The sequence below is a fragment of the Pieris napi genome, chromosome 1 (genome assembly GCF_905475465.1).
Source record: "Pieris napi chromosome 1, ilPieNapi1.2, whole genome shotgun sequence".
In the NCBI taxonomy this organism is placed as follows: Eukaryota; Metazoa; Arthropoda; class Insecta; order Lepidoptera; family Pieridae; genus Pieris; species Pieris napi.
This window is the reverse complement of record NC_062234.1, coordinates 7,498,039-7,512,942: the sequence shown is the minus strand read 5'-3', so window position 1 is coordinate 7,512,942 and position 14,904 is coordinate 7,498,039. Positions and strand designations below refer to the sequence as shown.

Sequence of the window (14,904 nt, the reverse complement as noted above, 5' to 3'; positions counted from 1 at the left end):
AAACCCGTTCCAAATGTTAGAATGCTGTATTTTATTTAAAACAAGTTCTGTATTTCTTACGATGATTATGGATGAATTCAAACTATAATTAAAAATTTGTCGTAACACCGGTTCAAACTAAAATGAGCGTTTCAATTAATCACTATCATATTATTCACTATATCATTTAGAAATAATCTTACATCATCTTTGATTACCTCATATTTGGATGTGATTTGGTTTAATTTAATTGGTATCTTTTCATACCTAAAAGAACGAAACTAAGTTAAATAAATCATAATTTTAGTGTGTTTACTATAATAAATAATCATTTCATAATATAACATCTCGCTCTTCCTTGAATATAAAATATATGACACCAGTCAATTTTGACAATTGACTACAAGCCATATCTCTCACCCGAAGCTTTGGCGGGAATATCATTGTGAATCTTAAATATTATTATTTAACCTTATTGTTGGAATGTAATGATTATATAATTCTATATTTAAAGATTGACACATAATTTATAATATTTTATACGAATATTACATATTAAATTTTATTAAAGAAAGGACTTTGTTAAACATGTCTTTCACCTGTAATTATAAACACTTTGAAATCTTTTATCTTGTTAATGACCATATTTACACAGTTTCACAATCTAAAGACAAAAGAGCTGGTGAATATTTTATCTTCTCGTTTCAAGCGACGCTTTTCCGGCAAACTTCACAAAACAAAAACTTAATATGAATATTCAGTGAAGCATTTTATGTTAAAGGTGAGTAATTTAGTATGTATTTAAGATGTGTTCTAACTGTTACTGACGTTGAAAGTTAGACTGATTGACAGCAAATACAATTTGTGAATTGTACTTCGTGGTACAACGTTTTGAAGGGAGTTTTCGAAATTTTGAATATTGTTTTAATTTTTTTAGATTTTTTATATTGTGCCGGTGCAAAGCTTTATTTTGTTTAAGAAACACCTGGAATTCAAACTAGTCAAATCTGAAACATAAACTATACCTGTACCTGTAGGTATTTTTATAATATCGATCGATATAAAACAAATATTGTATTTATAGAAACATCTGTTTAAAATACAATTATGTATTTATGGCATGGGTTTTTGGGTCCAACATTGCTCCCATTATATTTTATGAGTTTGATTTTTTCACAAACTCATAAAAATACACTACAAAAAAGAAAATAGAGGTTGCATGAGATCTAACTTAAACTTCTATCTATGCCATAATATTAAAAAAAATATTCACATTAAGAACTGTAAACGAATCCCACCTAATACGTTAAACAAAAATATGTATATTGCTGGTGAAAGCACAATACACGTCGGCCTGTATAAAAGCTCCCCGCCTGGAGCAGTAGGTAAAGAAAAAGACCCTCCAAAGCCTGAACTGGTGTAAAAAGGCTTTACAGCTTGCTTCTATAAACAGCGGCACTGACGTGGGTACTATTGAATAAAATAAAAGGAATAATTTGTTCTACTAAAAGGGTATCATTATTATTTTTCTCTTTATATTGCTATACATTGAAACATTATTTGTATATGAGATAACGTACGTTCATGCTAATTTTCAGAATGTATTACCCATAGTCTCAATATAAGTTTTCTTTACTAAACTGATCTGGAACTGATCGATTTTTATCGGTACGGACGCCTGTTGCCCTCTTAATTTTAGTGTTAATGTTGTGTAATTAAGCAATTAAGTGCTAAAAATAAAGTAGGCAGAATAATATAATTGTCTATAATTAAAAAATTACTATAATTAGAAATTATATTTGCTATTAATTACATGATGCAGAATTGGAATTAGTATCGGATATTTTGTACTTTACCGACATTTTCCATTAATGGATGCGTCATTGCTATTCTTAATAATTAAGTGACGTATTCTGACCTCCATGTTGTCATGATTTTAATCTGAGTAAAGCAAAAACAACTAACCACTATAGCGCACAAAATAAACTTCATCTGATAGCTTTTTTAGGTATTTATTTTACCACAAAATAGTCTAGTATTACGCAAATATAAAACCTATTAATAATTCGATTTATTGTTTTCCTAGACTTTTCAGTGTACTCTCTGGGAGGATAAGAACATTAATAGGATTGGCTTCAGTAATCCAGGAATATGTATAAAAAATTGATTTTTTCAATCAGTTAAAATATAACGTAAGCTGTAAGATATGCGATATAAATATACAAAGAATGCATAAACCATATCCGCAAATAGGAAACATTATACTCTTGTAATTTTACCTAACATTGCGGAGAAAGTTTTGCATATTCTATCGTAGCACACATCGATTCCATGCATTAAACCATGAAGGCAAGTTAACGGATTGGTTGACCTGAATTTTCTTTGAGCTAAAGTGCTCAATTTTCATTAAAATATTATCATAATCCAAGACTTGCATGACATAATTGACAGTCTAGTTTTGCATTATAATTGTTTGTTATGAAATAGTCACCTACATCTCGAAATATCTAGGTCAAACGGACCATTTGATATAATACTAATGAATAATTAATACTGTGCGAGCGAATAAAAATTTTAATGCAAGAAACATCTGTAAATTTTAGTTAGAAAATGATATTGCAAAAAGTAAAATGTATGGAAAAGGGCTTGTTTACAGTAGTATGCCTTGCTTAAATTAAATTAGAGATGAATATTCCTTGCATATTTATGTACGATTACTAATTGTTAACAGTTTTGCTATCCCAATTGATAAGCACTTTTGGTTCTTATTGTTGTTCCTAAATTGTATTTTAGCTCAGATCAACTTTGTAATTACCTAAAAATTGCGATATTATAGAAATTGTTTTTACATTAAATAAAAAAAAGATATGTTTATTATGGAATATAAGATACAGGTATTACTTATTCCACGTCATTTAATGTATAGAAACTGTTTTGACATTGATGTGCTAAATGCACATTGTAAAAGGTATTTTTGAAACTTTTCCTGGGAAAGCGGTCTATATCCGCCATACGCATTTGTATTCAAACTCGATCGGCTACGACATTCGATTCTGATCACCGATCACATAATTTCCACGTGATGTACACTCTAAATATAGAGGTTTCACTCACGTCAGGGGATTTTCGAACCGGTCGAGAGAGTGCCATTGCAAACTTCCGACAGAATATCACATTCCTTGCAAAAAGGATTTTTGTCGTAAAGCCACATTGCCATTTGGGAAACGCTCTTTAGTACAGCAAACGTTCCCGTTAATTATTTTATACACAATAACTTTTTAGTATCTCCCGTAAAGATTAAAATATAAATACATTCCTTTCTCAGTGAATGTTTACCTACATCATTAAATGCATTAAGTTTCTTACTTTTCCCTCTGCGTGGATGACTCAGACAGGGCAAATACTTTTGAATAAATAGAAGATCATTAAATGACACGCTCATATGTTTAATTTAATCTTTAGAAATTATCGCAAATATTTCTTAAGTGCTTTTTAAGTTAGTGCATTTTGTAATTCAAAGTCCATTTGCTGACTTGTTTGCTTATGTTTACGCAATTTGTCTCAGTACTCACGTCGCTTCCGTTAGCTATTTCCTTGTAATATCAAGGAACTATACGTAAGGATGAATGACTTGAATATAAATATAAATGAGAGCTAGATGCGTCTTCCGTGTTTCTCGATAAACCTGGTTCTAAATTCTATTGTGAAAAGGAGTACGAAAACCATATATATTTTACATTTGTTTTTGATAAGCCAAGTTAGTAATAATCTCTTGTTTAATGTCCTATAAAAAAACAGTACATATGTATTAATATACACGAACATTTACCAAAATGCACTTAAACTGTAAATTTCGGTAGCAATGCAATAAAATTATTAAATTACTTGGCGTCGCAAGCCAATCAAAGTTGATAACTGCAATAATATGATAACCCGACGTCAATTTATCGCAAACGTCGCAATATAAATACATTAACTATGTAATCACACTGTACATTCCTTGAATCTTTAACGATAGGTCGTTGAATCGGCACGAAACCGGTCGACCTTTGAAAAACATTCTTTGCCCTTGAACCCCTCTCATCTCATCTTTGGGTTTGAGGACTTACTTTTTAAATTTCAATTTTATTTCTAATATAAAGTTTTACTGATAAATAGTAATGAATCTCCTTATACTCGTAATAATCTAACTTTATGCAGATTATTTCTGTTTTATTGTTTCACAGCTAGCGACGATGTGGTAACTCCAAAATTACTTCTAAAATTGTTTGACTAATGCTGGCGCTACTTTAGCTTATAATAGTTTTTGTATGCGTTATAAAAAATATCGCAACCGAAAGCGATTGCTTTAAAACAATTTTACATTACACAATAATGTCACAGCAAGGTTAACCAACGTTACGTGATCGTAACGGTGGCTATCAAGAAAAAAACTCTTATGACGCTTTGAGGAAGCATCCCTTGGAACTTGACGGAATTTAAATTAGTTGCAACTATGCAAATACATATGTACTAGCGACCCGCCACGGCTTCGCACATCTTAATTGGATAAGGATTAATGCTGTATTGGTTAAAATCGCTTCGAAAATTAGCTATTATTTGTCGTAAAAAGTAAATGACAAAAAAATGTTATTGTGGGATATCCATAAGAGATAGACATATACCATCGTGGAGTTCTCTGTAGACCTTTTTAATGTGTACAATACTTAGTACATTATTTTGATAAATCTCGTAGGGTTCAGCCTGCGTTTGCATTGTAAGCGGAAAAATGTAATTATTTACGACATCACATTAGAAACCTCAAAAATAACAGTATTTCTCCAATATTTAATCGATGTTATTATGCATATAAACCTTCCTCTTCAATCACTCTATATATTAGAAAAAACCGCATCAAAATCCTTTGCATAGTTTTAAAGATTTAAGCATACATAGGGATATAGGGACAGAAAAAGCGACTTTGTTTTATACTATGTAGTGATTTGCGATAAGAAAATATTTTATCTCAATAGAGATCAGTTTATCTTTTTTGGGTTTAGATACTGTACATCATCCATTAGCCTATCTGCATCTGAACGAAGCAAGAAACATTTGGATGTGACATTGGAAGTGGATAAACGAAATTTTACCCTTTACTAACAATGTTTACTGTTTGACTTTACTTAGGAAATTCATATATCTTACCGATTTATAAAGTGAACCAAGAGCACGACCCTGTATTATATTTAGAGAAGTACCAAATCATTGCAAACAATGAAACTGAACGTTCTGTTTGGACATAAATTGTCGTAGGTATCATTCGAAACTCACACAAATCTTTTAGTATATTTTGGGTCATGGCGAAATCGGATATTTGAAACCCACATTAAAGTAGAACCTCGATTACCAAACGTTGACGTTTTGTTAATCCAAAACAACCAAAACTTATAGAGTAATATTTATGTCGTTATATTAGTTCAAAATTACCTAACTCGATAATACTATATTTTTTTCGTTCCTATCAACTCAGGCCGCAAGTGTGTCTTCTTAACTGATTATAAATAATTCTGTTTTGTCTTTTTCAGTCATATCTTCGAAGATGGGACGGTAATCGCCGAAATGCGGTGGTTCCGCAAGGGTGAGCCGCCACGGCTGCTCGCCGTATCACCGGAAACCGAACCTCGAACCACGCGACCCTCTAGAAATGGTATGATTGTTTTTTGTTATATTTAATGTGATATGTAATCTAACTTTATATTTGGATTTATTAATGTAAAATTAAAATTCATATAATATTTAAAATTCTCGTGTTACAATGTTCGTTCCCATACTCCTCCGAAACGGCTCGACCGATTCGTATGAACTTTTTATCTATCTTTCAAACCCCTAAGTGATTGGGGTGTCCATCCCAAATATTATTTTTTTATTTTTTAAACAATTTTTTTGTTTCTATTTTATTACGATACACCATACAAAAATACATCCAACCTTTAATTTTCATCTGCCCTCTACGATCAACCTCTATTTTTTAAATGTTAGCTAAGAACTTGAACTCTGAGGTTTATATAGATGAAAATCACAGAAAAACCTAAAAAGTTTTCAGTCCGGAAAACCGAACAGTCTCTTGGGTAACATAGCAAAATGTTCCATGCTGGTATGTCATAGAAACGAAAATCGCGGGGGCGGCTAGTATTATAATAAAAAATATTGGTCATGTCAAAATAAATTGCGTTTAATTATTAAAACAGCCTTTAATCATTTTCTTTTAATTCCAGATTCGTCACCAGTAAGTTACTTGCAAAGAAAAAGTAGCAGCAGTTCGGTTGAAACGAATTTCTATAACCTAAACGAACAAGTGATAACGGTTGAAAAATCGCAGCACCCGTGTCACAATAATGAACACACACCGGTTACTCGACGAATATCTTTGCAAAATAGTCCTACTTCCTTACAAGAGAGTTGTGGTTCTAGCCGAAAGAATCGTGCAGGTTCCGTAGAAAAGGAATACATGGTGTATCGCGAAAAACGAAATCCTTTACTAGATAAAGTGAAAAATACGAAACTGTCATGCTTTAAGTCGAACGGTACTTTTCGATACGGTGATGATGCGGCGTCTACTTCAGGAAGTGAATGTAGTGGCTTCGGACACGTCGAAGACGTTAGTCAAAATCGATATCCAGAATCTTATCCAGAACCACACATCGAGTTCGAAAATCACAACCCATGGGTTAAAATGCAACAGTATGAAGACGAAGTTTTTTATCCAAAAAGCCCTGTAGAATGTAATTGGAGGGAAGGCAAATCATTCACGAATCGAGGAACTAGATGTTACAGTTCAGGATCAGAGTGTGATCGATATCATGCCACACCAAAAACAGCTACTAAACTTTCTAAATCCAGTGATCAAATTTTTAATGATGATTATGAATACTCAGATACACCCGTTGCCATAATATCCGACAGTAAGACTGATAAGTATAAGAATAAAAATGAAAAAGATACGATAGGACCGAGCTCATGTCTTTCCGCTAAGATTCGAGCTATGTCGGACCGGTATTTGAAATCCTCAAATAGAATTTTATCTAAACTCTATAAACAAAGTGGGGAAGACAATGACACACCCCACAGCATGACTGAGAATATTTCAAAATCAAATAGTAGAAGCCGCAAGAAAAAAGGGGGAGTCAAAGCAAAACTCAGAAGCTTTTCTTACGGTGCACTACCCGGTCTAGATGAATTTCAAAAAACTCAAAGTGCCGTATTTCACGATGAAGTCTTCAACATCTCTTGTGATGATGAAAACGTGTTATTGCAAGACTGTGAGGATGCAGACTCTGGAATACTAGTCAATGAATCAGCTGCGTCTTCTATGTTTGATAACGATAGAATACCTCGATGTGAAAGTTCCGCATCGCAAACAAATTCTCAGGGACCTTGTCATAGTAGAAGTGTGTCCGGCGACCAAAGCTTTGCTAAAGTTAGAGTTTCACATAGAAAGAGTAGAGAGAGGAGTGAATTTCCTAAACCAAAACCAAGAAATTCCCAAAGAGCTCTATCGTTAGATCGTAAAGAAATACTACGGCGAATGCCAAAGAACTGTGATACTGAGGAACCTCAATATCTTCAATTAACGGAGAAACAGAGAATGCGTCAAAGAGATGCTAGTCAAGGTGACTGTGGAATTCCACCTATACCGCCATGTCGCAAGCCCTTAAAGCACTTGAGTAAACCTCAATCGGAGTTCAAAGTAGTAAAAATAATAAGAAATTGTCCTAATGATGAACTGGGTATATTTATCGCTAAGACAAAGCTGTCAGACGAAGGACATATTGGATACCTGGTGGCACATGTTGTACCGGGAGGTTTAGCAGCAAAGTAAGTTTACGTCATTGATCTAGACGATTTATATATTAAAAGTGCTATAAATAAATAATATAATAATGTTACCACGGTTTACGTGGTTTGAACTACAACATACCCTTTATATATTTTAACCTTCTTTTTTTGTTGGACGATCTGTTTGTATTTGCTAATTATTTTTTTAATCGTTTCAGGGAGGGCTCTCTGCGTATCGGCGATGAATTGCTCAATGTAAATGGACGAAGACTTCGAGATCTTACCATGGCAGAAGCCAAAGATGCATTACGATCTGGAGCGGCAGAAATCGACATAGTTATTTGCAGACAGCGGGAAAAAAGTTCAGTTGAAATCCGCCAACGGGAACCAAAAAAGCCTGGTGTCTTAATGCGAGAAAGTTCCGTAGACTATGAAAACGCAGTCATATTGGGGAAGGAAAGAGGCGTCAATAAATATGACGTCAGAATAGCGCGTCATCAGAACCAGGATGACACTGGCTGTAATCGCAAAGGCTTATCAATCGAGCCGGACAACGCGACGGCCACGCAGTCGCATTTCCTAAAGGGTCAGAACGCGAGCTACAGCAGTATGAATAACAAGCTCCTGCGCCGACAGGTCGTTAGTTACGGCGGTGCGAACAAGGAAACAATGACGTTAAGTTGTACGGGTGATATCGTTGACGTTGACGTGCCAGATGGAGTGACAGATCGTGTTGAGACAAAAGAAGACACTGAAATACAGACTCCTAACGCGGCAAACTTCTGTACTCTACCTCGCAGACCAAGAGCGCCTACGCATACATATCACACAATTACCTTCGAAAAAGGCCACGGAAAGAAGCCATTGGGATTTACTATTGTGGGAGGACGAGATTCGCCCAGAGGTCCTTTGGGGATTTTCATAAAAAGTATTTTACCACAAGGCCAGGCGATAGACGATGGCAGATTAAAAGCTGGTTAGTGTCGTAATTTTAAATATTTTTATTTATTAGTAAATTCCTTCGTGCTATATCAAAACAACTTCGGTAAATGTGTCGCGATAAGAATAGGAAGTCGTTTTATCGGTTCTCGATAGACTGTAAACGTGTGGTTGCATTCCATGCTGATCGCTATCAGTTAATTAAAGGAAATATAAAGCGAAAGTTATGTTTTCTTGCACATCCCACATTTTTTTAAACATTTTAAACGTGAATGTATGAATAGTATCTATTAGGGATTCATACAAGAACAGGATTCGATTTTTTTCTTAATGGTATACTAGTCAATGTTAATCGTATGTGTGTTAAAGCTGCGAGATTATTAATTCTTGATTATTTTATTTTGATTTAAAAGATAATATATTTTGACAATTCAAAATTCGAATTTCTCTTTGTTTGAATCCGATTTTTTTTAATATGTTAAATATACTATTTTCAGGAGATGAAGTGCTAGCAGTGAATGGACAAGCGTGTCATGAGTTGGCACATATTGAAGCATTAGCACTTTTCAAAGCTGTGCGAAGTGGACCCATCGAGTTACGAGTTTGCCGTAGAGTGAAAAACCAGTAAGTAAAATTGTTAATAATTATTTATTATTGCTTTTATGCGTGTAAGTGATGAAACTAGTGATTGTACCTTGAGGTCTCGAGTTCGAATACCAGATGTGCACCAATTTACTACTCTTAAAAAATAATAAATCAGTGGCGCTACAACCTCTTTAGGTCTGGGCCTCAGATTTCTGTATCTGCTCATGATCATTTTTCAATCTAATAGGCAAGTAGGTGATCAGCCTACAGTGCCTGACACACGCCGTCGAGTTTTTGGGTCTTAGACATGTCGGTTTCCTCACGATGTTTTCCTTCACCGTTCGAGCGAATGTTAAATGCGCACATAGAAAGAAAGTCCATTGGTGCACAGCCGGGGATCGAATCTACGACCTCGGGGATGAGAGTCGCACGCTGAAGCCACTAGGCCAACACTTCTCGCTAATATACTACCCTTACACCTACAAATTAACGACCTGTGTCAGGCGCAGAAGGCTGCTCTATAATATACATTGTTAAAGGCTGAGCTGTGCACACCTGTGTAGATTACATAAAAGAGACCTTATAATTTTTATTAATTCACATATTGTTACGCTAGTACCGTACCGGGAACCTGATTGAAACATATTAATTTATTCCGGTACCAGTAAAGGTAGTTATTTGATATGTTTGTACTCTTTTAAATATTAATTAAAATGAAATATTTTTCAGATCTGCTAAAGCCAAGTCATGCACAGATCTTCTAAATGATGACGATTGAGGGAAAGAGAATTGAGTCAGGAACTTCATCAGATGTTTGAAATTCGACCTTAATACGGCGAAATAAAGCCGCGTTTCCGATGGTCATTTGGTAAAGGTAAACCCCGCTGTAAAATATATTGTATTTTTCGCTAAATCGTAAACTTAAGGACAAAACCAAAATGACGTATGTATTTTGTAGAAAACATGTGTACGTGACAAATGGCATTTAAGCTAGCAACTGAACGTAGTCAAATGACAAGAAAATTAAACTGTAGTAGCTGGTTGTTCACATAAATCTAATATCTAACTTAACCTAATTTTTCCCTATCCTTTTAACTCCAAAATATAGGAGAACTTTATCTAACCAAATTGGTAGTAATTCACTCCTATTTTTATATAATGTGCCATTTTAGCGCTTTATAAGGATTAACTAGTTTCTAGTTGTTAAAGTCATATGCATACTATAAATCTCAATTACTTCAAGAATGATAAATGATAGAGACAAAACATTTATAGTATGTCTATGAAATGATTAAACGCCTTTCTGGGTTTTGTATGAAAACCTGTATCCAAAGATAGTTTCATAACGCCACTAATATGCAAATTAACCTTGTTTTCATAATATCTACTAAGAAGAACAAAATAGTTATTTTTCCTAAATCGTTAATCTAAGTGACTATCTATTAGTGTCAATGTTTTCTATTACAAATCTATTAGTATTCTTTAATTTATTAAACTCAGGTATATTAAATAATTATTATTATTAAATTCATAATACGAAGCATATTGTTCAATTTTTATGTAAATTTTGGATGCCAAGTTTCTTGCACTCTATGTTCAGTGACTGGTATACAATATTAGTAAAAAAATGGTGTTGAAAATCTTTATGTATAGGTATGTCTAATGCATAAAGGTCCTCAGTTCGATTTCCGCCGTAACTATAATTGTTTTGGTGCAATTGTATGGTAACTTATTGTAGATATTAGCAATGTATTATGTAACGAATTATGTATAATTTTCTGTCAATTCTAAGTAAAATGTCCATATCGAATTTTTTATTACAGTGAATAATCGATACTATTTTTGCACAAATTGTAAATATTTGTTTGTACAATTAGGACTAGAATTACTCTTCAATCGTTGCTAGTTGACTGTGCAATGCAATATTGAACTAAATTTAATAGTTTTTGATCTGATTTCTGTGATAAGTTTATTATTTTATGAATTTAGAGGCAGCCTTTTAGAATGTAAAACAAAAGACGAATCGATGGCGCGCTGCTATTTATTGTGATTGGGAATAACAGATCGGATTGCGTGTCTGTGGTTTGACTAAAAATCAATCAAACAATGCGCGCTGTCGTCCTTCGCTACATAGTACATATCATATTTCCCTAAACATGTATGCATCTTTCGAACAATTATTCATATGAAATAAAATAAAAGTAATGATTCATATTATGTAGTCATGTATTTTAAATTAATAAAATCAATTAATTATTTCTACACTAAATTTAGAAATATTATTATAGGAAATTATTATTTAGATAGCTTTTTGTAAATATGAACCATGATTGTAAACGTATAAATTGTTTATTAAATCTTTGAAAAACGATTTTTTTTTTATTTTTACAACAATAATTCCAACCGAAGTAATGTCATCCATTGCAGGCCCAACTACTTGACTAAAAAATATTCGTCACTTTTGTGACGACAGAACGAGTACGCCTACTGTGCCATGGTTGTAAGTGTGACCAATAACCATAACCTCACAAAGTTACAACCACATTCCTGTTTGTAGGGATGTGAAAAAATAATCGATTATTAAAAAAATCGATTTTTTTTTTGCGATTTTTACATTTTAAATAATCGATTTTTTTTATAATTGAAAATCAATCATAATCGATATTTTATCTGCCTCCTCCCGACATTATGTCTGGTCTTTTATAACCCGGACCTCGAAGTATTAGGGATATTCGATATACAACGATGTTTACAATGCGATACATTGAATCCGATTCTTTGAAGATATATTAATATACTCGATACATTGATGTTTTTTTGTAAAACATCGAAAGGATGATAAAAGCAGTTAATTTTACAAAAACTCAAGTTTGAATGGAACACTATAATTTAAAAGCAAAATAAATTTATTCAGCAGCACAAGACTACATACAATTAAAAAGACAACAAAAATACTGCAATGTGCTACTGAAAAGGAATACACTCAGCATTTATCAAAATCTATCAAAACGAGATTATGTTAATTTCAATTTTGATTATTCTTAAACGTTAATTTGTGTTTATAATTTCTATCGTTTATTTTTAATTTAAAAAAACCATGAAAAATAAAATATTTAGGGTGTTTATTTTGAAATTAATTCAAAAATTAGGAAAAAATCGACTAATAAAAAAAAATCGATTATTTATTAATCGATTTTTCATGCTAAAAAAATAATCGATTAATAAAAAATCGATTTTTTATGCAGATTGTCACATCCCCCTGTTTCTACTAAACTATGCTAAAAGTATACAATTTTGTAATCTGTTGTATCGTTAAAAAATTTTGAATCGTTTTGTTTTTAGTTTTTTTTAACACACTTGTATTTATCTATATATACACATATTAATATGTTAAATACATAGTTATTAGTATTATTAAAATACTAGGTCTCTGTTATAAGCGACATCTAGCGGCGTCAAGGGAAGTCTCACGCTACTAATATTCTCTTGATAATTGTTACGAATATTAAGAGATGGCAGTATGTTGATATGTACTTTAACCTCTGAATCAATAATATAATTGACAGTTATATGACCAAATATAATGAATATGTCATTATTAATATTGTAATGACTATTTAGCTGTATGCCATGGCTGGAACAGGTCTATGGATAATCCCTGAACATTTTAATAGTTAATCAACGTACCTATATAATATGTATATCTAAAATTAATGGGTTATTGATTCTAGATTTATTATCTAATATATAAAATTCTCGTGTCGCGGTGTTTGTGGTTAAATCCTCCGAAACGGCTCGACCGATTCTCATGATTTTGTGTGCATATTGGGTATGTCTGAGAATCGGACAAAATCTATTTTTAATCCCCCTAAATGTAAAGGGTACCCCTAAATATATTTTTTTTATTTTTAGAGATTTTTTTCTGTTTTTATATTTTTATGATACAGCATTAAAATTACATACAACTCCTAACTTTCACCCCTCTACGATCAACCCCTATTTTTTTTTATAAATGATATACATGCAAAAAGGACGCTTGCTCGGTCAGCTAGTATTATAAATGTATTGAAGAAAAACATAAAAATGTTGAATTATAAGAAAACAATAATCCGACCACTTGTTAATGCAGCAAAACGTAGTGGCTACCCTACACAATATATCTATTTTAGGTCTTCGTATGATATTGATATTACTCCGTTTAAATAGCCTTTCATCATATTTTTTATAATATGCTATGTTAGTAGGTTATATGATGAAAGATAAGTAGATACATTATAGTTGTATATTATTTTGTTATGTAACAAAATAATGAATTCGAAATAATTGAGTGTTTTGCTTTTTCGCTTAAAGAACTGAACCAATATCTGACAAAAATGGTCTAGGTAAATCCCATATTTGTCCAAATCCTATATAACACAGACGGGAAGCTAATATCAATAAAATTTCTATAAATTATCTAATCATGATAAATATTGTTCCGCTATTAAATCTCACGCAACTTCCTGATTTCTCGTGGCATCGTCTTCGATTGAATCTGATTGTGATGTGAAACTTTCACTCTCGTTAGCTTATTTTGTTAAAATATAGACGCTCGATCGTCATACAAGGGCAGGAAGTGGATTTTATTAAATGTTGATAATGGATTTCTTATCATACATTACTCTGGACAGTCGTTGAAAGCTTTCAGTTTCTATAAATTATGAGCTAGACTCGGAGTAAATCAAATTCACAGAGGTTCCGAAAAATTAACATCCGATATTGACCAGCCGAAATGTGGACAATATCGGGCATCAATATTCCATTGTTTCAGACCGGGTTTGGAATTACTAGTGATGAAGTTAGGGGTGGTAAATGTTTTTTTAATTAACAAAATTTCTTTAAAGATTTTTCGAAAAGTATAGCTTATAGTCAGGGCCGTCTTAAACTAGGCTGAGGCCATTGGGCACACAATAATTTGGGGCCCTTTTGGAAAGTAAAAAAAGCTAATTATGATAAAAAAAAATTACTAAGTATAACCATTTATTATAGGTGATCAAATACAGTATGATATATTATGTCGAAATTGTCGGTCTTCTCGGGGCCCCCTGAGAATGGGGGCCCTGGGCCCGTGTGCCTTTATGGTGAAGACGGTATTGTTCGTAATCATCAATTAATGAGTGGATAAAATCGTAATATTGCATAAAGCTAAAAGTAATAAAACATAAATTTTACAGTAGTTTAATTCATCAATTATCAGTCTACATTAATTATTATTATTCCAAACAGGTTTTATTAAGGAATCGCTGTTTAGTGTTTACGTTTGTCTGACGCAATGTTTGCGAAGGAACACGTGTTATAATTATCTTCACGGAACCATATAGTTATTACGATTAACAGTTGCAATTTACATATTTTGTGTAATAGACCAGTACGTAATTTGCTCTGATTGCTTTGAATCTCGAGGGCTTTGTATTTACACATCTTAAGCTGAACCAGTGACCTATACGGCTTTCCATTAGATACATGTTTTATTTATAATATGCAAGTACGCCGAGAAACGAACCCAATACCTAAAAGTGTAAAATAAAACTTCCACAAGCCTCGTAC

At 32.8% G+C, this 14,904-nt stretch overlaps 1 protein-coding gene across 2 annotated transcripts in view; it reads left to right on the top strand.

Moving 5' to 3' along the window:
• LOC125049483 overlaps positions 1 to 10,903 on the top strand; it is a 31,632-nt gene extending 20,729 nt beyond the window's left edge. For both annotated transcript variants that reach the window (XM_047648816.1, XM_047648825.1), the window contains exons 2-6: positions 5,544 to 5,665; positions 6,234 to 7,833; positions 8,013 to 8,770; positions 9,231 to 9,357; positions 10,048 to 10,903. In XM_047648816.1, the coding sequence (XP_047504772.1) occupies positions 5,578 to 5,665; positions 6,234 to 7,833; positions 8,013 to 8,770; positions 9,231 to 9,357; positions 10,048 to 10,096 (2,622 nt within the window). In that variant the 5' untranslated portion in view covers positions 5,544 to 5,577 and the 3' untranslated portion in view covers positions 10,097 to 10,903. The remainder of the gene's footprint in view (positions 1 to 5,543; positions 5,666 to 6,233; positions 7,834 to 8,012; positions 8,771 to 9,230; positions 9,358 to 10,047) is intronic.
• Positions 10,904 to 14,904: the final 4,001 nt, after the last annotated feature.